The 12,623-nt window shown below is 41.4% G+C and overlaps 1 protein-coding gene across 6 annotated transcripts in view; it reads left to right on the forward strand.

Moving 5' to 3' along the window:
- CDC14B (cell division cycle 14B) overlaps positions 1–12,623 on the forward strand; it is a 91,887-nt gene that overhangs the window by 26,421 nt on the left and 52,843 nt on the right. For 4 of the 6 annotated variants that reach the window (XM_045193656.3, XM_045193657.3, XM_045193658.3 and 1 more), the window contains exon 2: positions 12,459–12,549. In XM_045193656.3, coding sequence (XP_045049591.1) covers positions 12,459–12,549 — 91 coding nt within the window. Of the gene's footprint in view, positions 1–10,583; positions 11,101–12,458; positions 12,550–12,623 lie in introns of those variants that run through there. The other 2 variants (XM_053925117.2, XM_053925116.2) reach the window with 2 other exon arrangements.

Genomic DNA, 12,623 nt, shown 5'->3' on the forward strand with positions numbered 1-12,623 from the left:
ATGCTATTACAGTTGTCCCATTTTTTTCTCCTCTTTCCTTCCCTCTGTCCTGTAACTCCCCTCCAGCATTCCACCCAATCCCCCAGCCCCCTGCTTTAGTTCATGTCCATGGGTCATACATAAAATTGTTTTGGTTTCTTTGTTTCCCATACTATTGTTAACCTTCCCCTGTCTATTTTGTGCCTACAAGTTAATGCTTATTCCCCCGTACCTTTTCACCCATTCTTCTCCCACTCCCTCCCCACTGATAACCCTCCATGTGATCTCCACTTCTGTGATCCTGTTCCTGTTCTAGTGGTTTGCTTAGTTTTTGGTTTTGGTTTTATTGATAGTTCTGAGTTGTCGTTTTACTGTTCATAGTTTTGATATTTTTCTTAGATAAATCCTTTTAATATTTCATACAGTAAGGGCTTGGTGATGATGAACTCCTTGAACTTGACCTTATCCGAGAAGCACTTTATCTGCCCTTCCATTCTAAATGATAGCTTTGCTGGATAGAGTAATCTTGGATGTAGGTCCTTGCCTTTCATGACTTGGAATACTTCTTTCCAGGCCCTTCTTGCCTGTAAGGTCTCTTTTGAGGAATCAGCTGATAGTCTCACAGGCACTCCTTTGCATGTAACTCTCTCCTTTTCTCTTGCTGCTTTTAAGATTCTCTCTTCATCTTTAATCTTTGGCAATTATGATGTGTCTTTGTGTGTTTCTTCTTGGATCCAACTTCTTTGGGACTGAGCATCCTGGACTCACGTGTCTAGTTCCTTCACCAGATTGGGAAAGTTTTCCTTTATTGTTTTTTCAAGTAAGTTTTCCATTTTTTGCTCTTCCTCTTCTTCTGGCACCCCTATGATTCAAATATTGGGATGTTTAGTTGTCCCAGAGGTTCCTTAGCCTCTCCTCATTTTTTTTTTGAACTCTTGTTTCTTCAATCTGTTCTGGTTGGATGTTTATTTCTTCCTTTTGTTCAAAATCATTTATTTGAGTCCTAGTTTCTTACCCTTCACTGTTGGTTCCCTGTATATTTTTTGTTTATTTCACTGTGCATAGCCTTCACTTTTTCCTCTATTTTGCATCCGTACTCAGTCATTTCTGTGAGCATCCTGAGTACCAGTGTTTTGAACTCTGTATCTGATAGGTTGGCTATCTTTTCATTGCTTAGCGCTTTTTCTGGAGTTTTGATCTGTTCTTTCATTTAGGCCATATTTCTTTGTCTTGGTGCACCTGTTAAATTGTAAGGGGCAGAGCCCTATAGGTATTTGCCAGGGCGGGGCAACCCTCTTGGCTGTGTTGTGGCGCTGTCTGTGGGGGAGGGGTCAGAGAGGCAACAGTGCTGTGTTTTGTTTTTTTGGCTCTCTCCCTGCCTTCCATCACTTCTCTTGCTTCTTACAACCCGATTGTTCCCTTTTAGGTGCTGATTCCCAGGTGGGTGGGCTTGTGTACATTCTAGGATCACTTGGGCCTCTCCAGTGGACTCTTATGTGAAGCTGGGAGTTTCTTCCTCCACTGCAACCCCCACAGGTTTTTAGCAGCAGAGGTTTCGAGTCTTTATTTCCCCACACTGGAACCCTGGGTTGTGCTGTTTGTCTCACTCCTCAGTTGTTCCTCCAGCTTTACCCAATCCCAAATGTGGGCTGTCTCGGTCAGCCAGTTGTTGCCTTGTTGAGTTCCCTCTCTGCCCCAGGTTCCCATCTCCACCACTCCTACTGGATGAATGTTTCTTCTTTAACTCCTTGGTTTTTGGACTTCTATACAGTTTGATTTTCTGTCAGTTCTGGTTGTTTCTTCTTTTTGAATTGGTTGTTATCCTTCTTTTGGTTCTTCAAGGACGCGGAGGGTATCTACCTATGCTCCATCTTGCCCGGAACTGCAGGACTATCAGGTTATATTTGTTCAAAGCTTTGTTTTACTGGTTGTCCCAGCTGAGTGACCATGTGCCAGTTAATGCAGTCTTCTGTGGCACTGGCGCTCTCATCGGTAAAATGAGGACAATGACACCTGTACCATAAGAATAAGTGGAAAATAACAGATAATATGTGCAAAGTGAGTAGACTAGGGTGTATTTAGGAAATGAAAGTTTCCCTCTCCTCTAGCTTTAGTCTGCCCTTCCTTCGTTATTTATTCATTCATTCATTCATTCATTCATTCATTTATCTAGCAGAGAATTACTGAGTGTTGTAATTAGGCACCGTGCTGGGGAAGGTGTGTTTCTGACCACAGGTGCTCTCATTCTCTGCAGGCAGCTGAGAAAATCAGAGTTGGATGTTAGGATCAAGACTCTTGGAAACAAAGGCTCTAAAAGCAGAAGAAAAGCCAAAGCTCCCTCACTTTTGTTTTTCAGACAGTTGGAGGCCTTTTGTTTCTTGTCAGAGGCTATAGATTAGAAATTGATGGACTGACTTCCTCTAAGTCTATTCTGTCCATTGTAGTAACCACTAACCATGTTAGCAGATAGTGAACCTTCCATCATCAGGGTAAGTTCTACAGAGCAGTGGTGCTCTAGGTAGTGTAACAGGGTGCAGCCAAGAGGGGGGCCCCAAATAGGGATTTGTAATGGGGTCCAGCAGAGCTTGGAGATAATTGGCTCCACACCACAGGGCCACACCTGCCAGGAATGTTGGCAGCTGTGGCCAAGTGTGGGAGGAGCCGGAAATGGGGCTGCAGAGGAAGATTGGCGCTGGGATTTAAACCCAGGCGCGGCAGCCACTAGGCATCTCTTCTTTGGGACCATGCCTCTTTCGGGGGGGGGGGGGAACCACACGGCTTTGGAAGTGCTCCCTTTCTGCCATGTGGATGGTGCCGGGAGCTTGAACCACGGACTTTTACTTCTTTCCTGAGATACAGTACCCCAGACTTGGGCAAAGGGGAGAAGGAAGGACTGTGTGCGTTTGTGGGTATTCTAAAGAACTTTAGTCTGCATTATTTCAAATAAATAATAATTCCTTTCCTTGTCACCAATCTCTGACATTGAGAGATGTCTTTCCTCTGGCGGTGGGCAAAGTGAATCTAGTATGGGGGAGGAACCCCTGGAGAGAAAAGGGGGTCTTTTATATCATTCACCCCCCAGGTCTGTTCTGTAACAAAAAGACTACAGAATAAAGTATTTTTATATAGACTATAATTAAGACTTATCTTGACCTAATTAAGTGTACAGTATAGACCATACATAGTATATTACATTGCAACTTAAAAAAAGGCCTACAAGAAAAGATAGTGTAGCTAATTGAAGGATTCTTTCAGAGATGCCTGAAATATTTTTATCCTTTTCTCAGACTGTAGAAGAACTTTAAAAAAAAAAAAAAAAAAAAGGTTCCCTCGGGTCCTAAGATCTTCACAAAAGAAAGAGTTTATTATTAAGTGGAAATTTTATCTGCCATTTTTTTTATTTTATCAAACATTATTTTAAAAGTACTCTGGATTGAGAACAAGGAGAAAACTGTTAATAATACTACATCATATGGCTCCAACTAAGAATTGTTTCAAATATCATAAATGCAGCAGAATAATTCGGAGGTCTTCTTACATCCTTTCTCTATCTTAAAATACTGACCTAATAATAATGATCAAACTCTCCCACTACTGTTAAGAACAGACCTGGAGGGGGCTAAGGTGAATGATATACAAGGACCCTCCTTTTTTCTCCAGGGGTTCCTCCCACGTACTAGGTTTGCTTTGCCTGCCGTCAGAGGAAAGACACCTCTCAATGCCAGAGATTGGTGACAAGGAAAGGAATTATTATTTATTTGAAATAATGCAGACTAAAGTTCTTTAGAATACCCACAAACGCACACAGTCCTTCCTTCTCCCCTTTGCCCAAGTCTGGGGTACCGTATCTCAGGAAAGAAGTAAAAGTCCGTGGTTCAGGCTCCCAGCACCATCCACATGGCAGGTTCAGGCTCCCAGCACCATCCACATGGCAGAAAGGGAGCACTTCCAAAGCCGCGTGGTTCCCCCCCCCCCCCCCGAAAGAGGCATGGTCCCAAAGAAGAGATGCCTAGTGGCTGCCGCGCCTGGGTTTAAATCCCAGCGCCAATCTTCCTCTGCAGCCCCATTTCCGGCTCCTCCCACACTTGGCCACAGCTGCCAACATTCCTGGCAGGTGTGGCCCTGTGGTGTGGAGCCAATTATCTCCAAGCTCTGCTGGACCCCATTACAAATCCCTATTTGGGGCCCCCTCTTGGCTGCACCCTGTTACGTTTTCACATATCTATACAAAATATTTTCGATTAATTCTGTAGTATTTTCATGGATGTAACATCTTTTGGGCCACTAACCACCCCCCTCGCCACCTCCACCTCCAGCCCTTTAAAAAGTATAGATCATATGTAGTAAAATGCACAGGATTGTGTGTACAGTTTGAATTTTAGCAAGTGTATACTCTTGTGAACTACTGTTCCCTCTGGGCTCCTTTCCCTCTTACCCCAAACAAGCACTGGTAATTGCTATCAGCATAAATTAATTTCACCTGTTTTTGAACGCTATGTATTGAGAATTATACAGCATGAATTCTTTTGTGTCTGCTTTTGCTCAGCAGTGTTTTAGAAATGCATCCATTTTGTTTTGTAAATCAACACTTGTGTTTTTTGTTGTTGTTGAGTAGTGTTCCATTGTATGAATATAGTACAACCTGTTTGTCCATTCTCCTGTTGATGGAAGTATGTGTGGTTTCCAATTCCTGGCAATCCAAAGCTGCTACAAATATTCACATACCAGTCCTTTTGTAGACGGGTTTTACCTTCTCTTGGGAATATATACATTACTAGGAGTTGGATTGCTGGGTCATAGGGAAAGGTGTATATAACTTTGTAAGAAACTGCTAAACTTTTCCAGAGGCTTAATACCCTTTTACATTCCCAAGCAATGTTTGAGAGTTCGAATTGCTTTACATCTTCTCCAACAATTGGCGGTGATATTCTTATTGTAGCCATCTAGTGGCTGTGAGGTGATATTTCATGCTGATTTGAATGCCTTTTTCATAGGCTTGTAGGCTATTCCTGTAATTTCTTCATAAAGTATCTTCAAATCTTTTGCCCTGGTTAACATTTTAAAAAATTAACGTGTACCCTTAATCTTCTCTTTTTAAAGATTTTTTTATTTTACTTTTTTCCATTACCTTTTATCCCCCTTACATCTTCTTCCACCTCCACCCATTCCCCTTTCCCTCAAAATGAACCACACTGATTTCCGTGTCATTGAGTCTTTTTTTCTTTTCTTCGGACACCTCCTCCCCAGCCCCCTACCCAGAGCTATCAGCCTGCTCTCGATCTTTGAGTCTCTCTCTAATTTGCTTGTTAGTTTAGTTTGTTCATTAGAATCTACTACATATGAGTGAAATTATATGGTATTTGTCTTTCTCTGACTGGCTTATTTCACTTGGCATAATGTTCTCCAGGTCCATCCATGTATCACAAAGGGTAAAATTTTCTTTTTTATGGTTGAGTAGTATCCCACTGTGTAAATGTCCCACAGTTGTTTTGTCCACTCCTCTACTGATGGACACTTGGGCTGCTTCCATATCTTGGCGATTGTAAATAACACTGCAGTGAACAAAGGGGAGCGTATGGTTTTTTTTGAATTAGTGTTCAGGTTTCTTTGGATAAATTCCCAGAAGTGGAATCAATGGGTCATGAGGCAGTTCTATTTTTAATTTTTTGAGGTAACTCCATACTGCTTTCCACAGTGTCTGCATCAATCTCCATTCCCACCCACATGCAAAAGTGTTCCCCTCTCTCCACATCCTCACCACACTTGTTTGATGACAGCCATTCTGACAGATGTGAGGTGATATATCTCACTGTGGTTTTAATTTTCTTTTCTCTGATGATTACTGACATTGAGCATGTTTTCACATGTCTACTGGCCTCTTTGGAGAAGAGTCTATTCAGGTCCTTTGCCCATTTTCTAATTGGATCGTTTGTTATTTTGGTGTTGAGTTTTGCAAGTTCTTTATATAATTTGGAGATTAACTACTTATATGATGTATTGTTGAATATGTTCTCCAGTTCTGTGGGTTGTCTTTTTATTTTGTTGATGGTTTCCTTCACTGTGCAAAAGCTTTGTAGTTTGATGTAGTCCCAATTTATTTATTTATTTTTTTGTTTCTTTTCCCTGAGGAGATACATCAGAAAAAATATTGTTACCAGCAGTGTCTGAGATTTTACTGCCTATGTTTTCTTACAGGATTTTTATGGTTTCGAGTCTTAACATTTATGGTTTCAGGTCTTATATTTAAGCCTTTAATCCATTTTGAATTTATTCTTTCTGTGGCATAAGCAGATGTCTAGTTTCATTTTTCTGCATGTATCTGCCCAATTTTCCCACCACCATTTATTGAATAAACTATCTTTAGCCCTTTGTATGTGCTTGCTTCCTCTTGTCAAATATTAATTGACTATAAAGGTGTGGATTTATTTCTGGGCTCACTATTCTGTTGCATTGATACATGAAAATATCCAGCCATTGTTAAGATTTCTTTTCTTTTTTTTCATTTTAGTTTTTTTAAATAAAAATTTTATTGTTCAAGTCCAGCCTTTTGTCCCCCACCCCTCTCCTGTGCAGCCATTGTTAATATAACGAGAATGGTTTGCGCAATATCATTGTAACCTGGCAGCCAAGGAGAGTGGACTGGAACGCACATGCGTGGAAAATGATGACCTCACTGTACTAGTCAGTGGGGAAGGTAGGTGCCACTGAGTGAGCATGTGTACTGTGTGGCTGTTGCAGTCAAAATGACTGAGTAGAGCAAGGAATCTACATCAGATTTTGTGTTCAGCTCAAACATTCCTCTGTGGAAACTCTTTGGATGATTCACAGGGTTTTCAGGGACAATGTAATGAGTGAAGCACAAATAAAAGTGTGGCACAAACACTTCAAAGATGGTCGAGAATCTGTTGAAAGCGACACACGTTCTGGAAGGCCTGCAACAAGCAAAACACCTGAGAATGTGGAGCGTGTACGGGCTGCAATTAAGAAAGATCGGCGCCCGACAGTGTGAGAACTAGAAGCCGATCTGCGGATTCCAAAAACTGTTGTGTCAGAGATTTTGACACAGGATCTTGGCATGAAACATGTCATGACAAAATTTGTTCCACGGCTTCTGCTACCAGAACAGAAGGAACATTGTGCTGAAGTTAGTAATGACTTGATTTGAACTGCTACCAATGAACTAGATTTCTTCAAGAAGGTCATAACTTTGAAGGGGTCTTAGGCATCATAATCCTATGTACAATGTCTCTTGTATCTTCTTCAATAAACATCTCTATTTTCCATATTACAAGGCTGGATACTTTCTGGACACATCTCGTTTGTGCCTGTTTTTATGCTATTTTGATTACTACCTCAGCCTTATAGTATAGTTTGATATTAGGTAGCATAGTTTCTCCAACTTTGTTCTTTATCAAGACGGCTGTTACTATTTGGGGCCTTTTGTGGTTCCATGTAAATTTTTGAAATACTTGTTCTAGTTTTGTGAAATACATCATTGGTATCTTGTTAGGAACTGCATTGAATTTATAGATCGCTTTGGGTAGTATGGACCTTCTTAATGATGTTAATTCACCCTATCCATGAACACGGTATGTGCTTCCCCTGATTTGTATCTTCAGTTTCTTTCTTCAGTAATCCTCTCTTCTCTAAACCATTTTCTTAAAAACCACAACCAAACTGGCATGACAATTGAAAAAAGTCTCCCTGACAGGTTCCTCTATAGAAAAAAAAAATTACTACTGACATGGCTAGTGACCTAGAATAGTGGTAAGTCCTAAACATTTTTAGGAGGGCCATGAAATACCATTGGAGGTAAAGAATGATTATTGTGAATAAAAACTTGCTTCTGGTAACTATATAGTAACTATAGTTAATAATATATATAGTTAATAACTACATAGTAAACATACTCATTAAGTTTTCTTTATTATTTATTGCCAAGAAATTTGAAATGAGACAGATCATTTACTTATCCTTCCTTCCCTTTGAAATGATTATTTTGGGAGATAAATTAGAATTTATTGAAGTTCTTGGCTTAGGATCCTAGGAAAATATCTGTCTGCTGAGGTTGACTGCCTTACTTCTGTGTGACTTCTCTTTCTGGCTCAGCTGTCTGACTGCCGTGACAGTGACCCACATGTTTTAGGACATGTTAATGATGCCAGGTCTCAGCTCTGTATCACACTGGTGGAAACTGCCCTGGGCCAGTGTGGTCTTGCGTGGCTCTTAGGACGTCTTGATAGATAACATTAACTGAGAGAAAACCCCAGGCAGCTGGGGGTACATTTTCCACAGCCTTTCCACCTTATGTGTAATGAAAGCTAGTCTCAGATAAAACATTCTTTCTACACAAACAATCATTTATTAAATATTCTTAGCAAGCAGGCACAAAACATAATAATCTGTCCTATACACTTAACTCCTGCAGTTTTAAGCGTTCTGATCATTTTATGAAAGGTTCTGCGGGGCACAAAAAATAATTTTCTAATCACCTTTCAAAGTTCTTCTGTCTGGGCTGGTAAGCAGAGTAACATGAGACAGATTAACAGAAGAAAATGTCTAGAACTTACTTTGGATGCACACACTGGGCTGCCAATAAGAATATGAGACCCAAGGAGGCACTGGGTGACAGTTGGAGTTTATGTGCCATTCTGGACAAAGGAGAGAGAGGCAAGGGTCTGGGATTTCAAAGGGAATGCAGGCAATTTTCGGGTAGAGAGAGCAAATGATGTGTGAGAATCAGATTCTTAGTTGTGCGCCTAGAAACAATGGAACTCCAAGGGAAGGCCAACAAGCAGGCTTTTGCCAGATTTCTGCCACATTTAATTTATTATGTTGCTACGGTCATGCTTGCTTTCTTTAAGCAGGTTTTTTCTATCTGAATTCCTTAAGCAGGGCAAGGGAGGTGGAGAGGTGAAAGGTTTTTTCTGAGTCTTTTGTTTTTTAATAACCAGCTTAAAAATCAATATCCCAAAAAGTGTATTTTGAGGTGGCAAAGTGTGTTGCTTTGAATTGCCATGAATGGCGGTTGTCCCAGCTTATACAAGGCGGGACCCAAAAAAACCTGGAATATATTTATAAAAAATTGCATGTTCTTACATGTTTAAACTTCAGTCATCTTCAAAGTACTATCCATATGATGGAATATACCTACCGAGCCTTTTTTCTCTGCTCAAAATAGTTTTTGAACTTGATTTTGATACCTTTTAGTGCTTCTGCCTTTTTTTGTTTTACCTTTTCCACATCACCGAAACGGTTCCTTTTGAGGACTTTTTTCATGGGGAAATAAAATCAAAAGTGGCAAGATCGTGAAAATGGAGGGTGGGGCATAGGGGTTATGCCATTTTTTTGGTCAAAAACGGCTGAACATTCTGTGCATTGTGGGCAGGTGCCCTCATAAATCACCATCATGAAATGGGTAAACGTATTCAAAGAGTCTTCCAAAAAAAATCCACTGAAGCCAAACATACACTATACAGATGGGTTCCTAGAACACTCACCTAGTGGGAGAAGGCTGTAAGGGGCCCACCCTCCAGAAGATAATTCTGGGTTTTGGGGGTCCCCCTGGTGTTCCGCCCACGGGCAATGCTAGTTTCTCCACAGCCTCACCAACACAATGCATTTTCAAACTCCTTTGTTTTTTACCAGTCAGAAGGAAAACTAGGACCTTGTAGTTTAAATTGGTATTTTATTTTTTTAAGAACATAAAGTTGGAGGTGGGCATTTTCATTGGATGAATTTCAAATAGTTTTCCACTTTATCTTTATATGTGTCTACTGCCACCAGACCCTTTTTAAAATAAATATCAATTTAGCAGTCAATTCTCTTACGGCTTTTATAATCTCACTTAGAAAGGCCTTCTCCAGTTAGGCACAAAAATGAATTTGTGGTTTTCTTTTCCACATTAAAGGTCTTTGATTTGTCTGGAACTTTAGAATAAAGGTAGGATGGTTTACTTTGGAGGTAAAAATGTGTATGTGATGTACAATCTATAAGTTGTACTGGTATTATAAATACAGTGTTAATTCCTGGGAAAGAGTTTGTTGCTGTGTTGCTTGTCTTTTAAGTCAAGGGAGGGTCATGGCAAAATTCTTCAAGGATTAAAGTAACAGTTTTGTGTAGGAAATTTGGAAAAGTAAAGAAAGGAATGAAAACCACCCCTAATCCCAGCACCATATTATTTATAACAAAACTGGGACTAAACTCTTATGTATCTTTTTCATTTGAGACTAATAAGAACATGTGTTTAGACAATAGTTTAAATGGTTCCTTAGCATGGTGTCACAATTTTTGTTTTTTAACCATACTTAAGGCCTTTAAAGGAATGAATGGCCGCAGTAGTAGGCTTATTAAATTTTGAACTATTTTGAAGACGTCCATTGTAAATAAGACTACGACCAAGGAACTTGACACTGAGAAGAATGGGCACAACTCCCACCCACCCTACCCGGCTCTCAACTGGTCGGCCCCCCCCCCCCCCCCCCCCCCCCCCCCGCAGAGTGGGTGGGGTTGGCTCTTCAAGGACTGCGCCTCCCCGCCTTGGCTCGACTGCAGCACCCCCTGGTGGCGGCGGCCAAGGCGACTGAGGTACTCACCCGGAGTTGCTGTCACCACCAAGCCAGCCCTTCTGCGAAGTTATTTACTTGGCTTTCGGAGCTGCTTTCACCAGGCCAGCTCCGGCTTGCTCTGCTGCACAGCCCTGTGAGCAGTGCAGAATTTTGGCGCTGGAGGGCGTTGCACCGCAGAGGACTGCCTAGCGTCCCCAGCGGCCGCGTCCCCTTGTCTCCGAGGCGGGGCAAGGCTCCGTCAGGGCGCCAGGGGTTGGCTTCCGCACCTCAGTCCCTCGCCGCTCCTTTTGGGGCCGTCTGAGAAGTTTTGAACTTCCTGGGTTAACTCGCCGGGGTATACCATAGAGTGGGTGACCGAGAGGCGAGGCAGTTTCCACTGCCTGGGTGCGGCCCTTTAAACTTTTTGTTTTTAAACTTCGGGGGTGTGGTTGAGGCGTCTCCTCTCTCTGCGGCTGGTTGTTCCCTGGCCATCCGGTTGTCCCGCCTTTTAGATGCTTTGGAGTCATGAGCCGGGAGGGCACAGGGACCCGTCTGGTTGCTGAGGTGATCAAAGGTGAGTGCAGAGGGTACCGGATGCCTCTAGGAACACCTGTATTTAGGTGGCACCGGGTGGTGCCTGTAGTTCGAGGAGGCCCCAATTTCTGGCCAGAAAGGTGCCTTAACCCTTGGGAGCCAGGGTCAGTGCTGTCTCATGGGCGTGGGTGGCCTCCTAAGCTCCTGCTTGGAGGCCACATATACTCTTGTTTTGGGGAGAATGTGAACAGACCTGTGCATAAGGGGCGCCCCTGGCTGGTAGGTGAGTTACGTCTCTCCACCCAAGGTCTCCACCCAAGGGAGCAAAATCCGTGGTCACTGTGCACAGGGATCAAGGGTCATTTGTGGTTGGAAAAAGAGTAATAAGCCCGTTGTCCTTTTGAGTGTTTGTGGTTGCGAGACATTTTATTTGAGGTGTTTACAAGGAAATAAGTATAGCAGTTGCGTGAGTGGAATTGCTGGCAATTATTTAAATTACCGTTTGGGCAAAGGATGTAGACTGGCATCCTTTGTTTCTTACTATTTTAAAGGCTGGACTTGATTTTGCCACAATTTTTTAGAGTAGTAAGTATTCTACGAGCACTACTGGTAGTCCTAAGTATTTTAGGTGACTTTGCTTTGCAGAGGATTTTTAGGCAACTTTTTCTGTGGTGGTGGGCGGTAGGAATTAAAGGCTGGAGCCTCTAAACATTATTAGTACGGGTTACTATTCTTGCTAAACCTGATAGCAGTCTAACTGCATTTATAAAGCACAGATTTAGCTCTCACTCATGTAGAAAGCTCATTGCTTCTGTTGTGATGGTAATTTGTCTAATTGTAAAAATCACTGCAAAAATAGTGATCCCTAAGAACAGTTGGGTAAAACATAAGGTCCATTTTGTTGTTTGTGTTCTGTAGCCTTAAATGTTAATTTTGAAGCAGTTTGGAAAGCATTCTTTATCAACTTCAAATAGTTTCTTACTGAATGACTGTTGAGGATGTCTTGAAAGCATAGTGAAGCATAGCGAAAGTCATCTAGGTCGAAGACTGGCCTTCAAGGGCATGCTGCCATCTGCTCACTTACCTTATTTAGCCCAGGGAACCAGACTTTTGTGATGAGAGGTTCCCCCAGAAATCAAGCCTTATTGATCCACGAAAAGTTACTTGTCATTATTGAAACTTATGGCTAAAGACAATTTCTCTTCTAAAAAATTTGCTTATTTTTTTTATCACTCATCAAAATAGTCAAAACATTTTGAAAGTGTTGGTACCCTTACCATCAGAAACCTGCATGGAAAAAATTAAAAATTTGACCTCATCTGAAAAGAGTTGTATCATGATATATGAAATTTTAAAAAATAATCTGAAGGAAGGAACATTGCAATTTTTCCATTTCAGATCGCCTTTGTTTTGCCATTCTCTACAGCAGACCAAAGAGTTCATCAAGTGTACATTATTTCAGCATAGATAATGAACTTGAATATGAAAAGTAAGTATTGCTTTTTAAAAGATTGTTAATTTTTTTTATTTTGAAGAATCTAAAGGTATGTTTATAAATAGGAT

The sequence above is a fragment of the Desmodus rotundus genome, chromosome 1, assembly GCF_022682495.2.
Source record: "Desmodus rotundus isolate HL8 chromosome 1, HLdesRot8A.1, whole genome shotgun sequence".
NCBI lineage: Eukaryota > Metazoa > Chordata > Mammalia > Chiroptera > Phyllostomidae > Desmodus > Desmodus rotundus.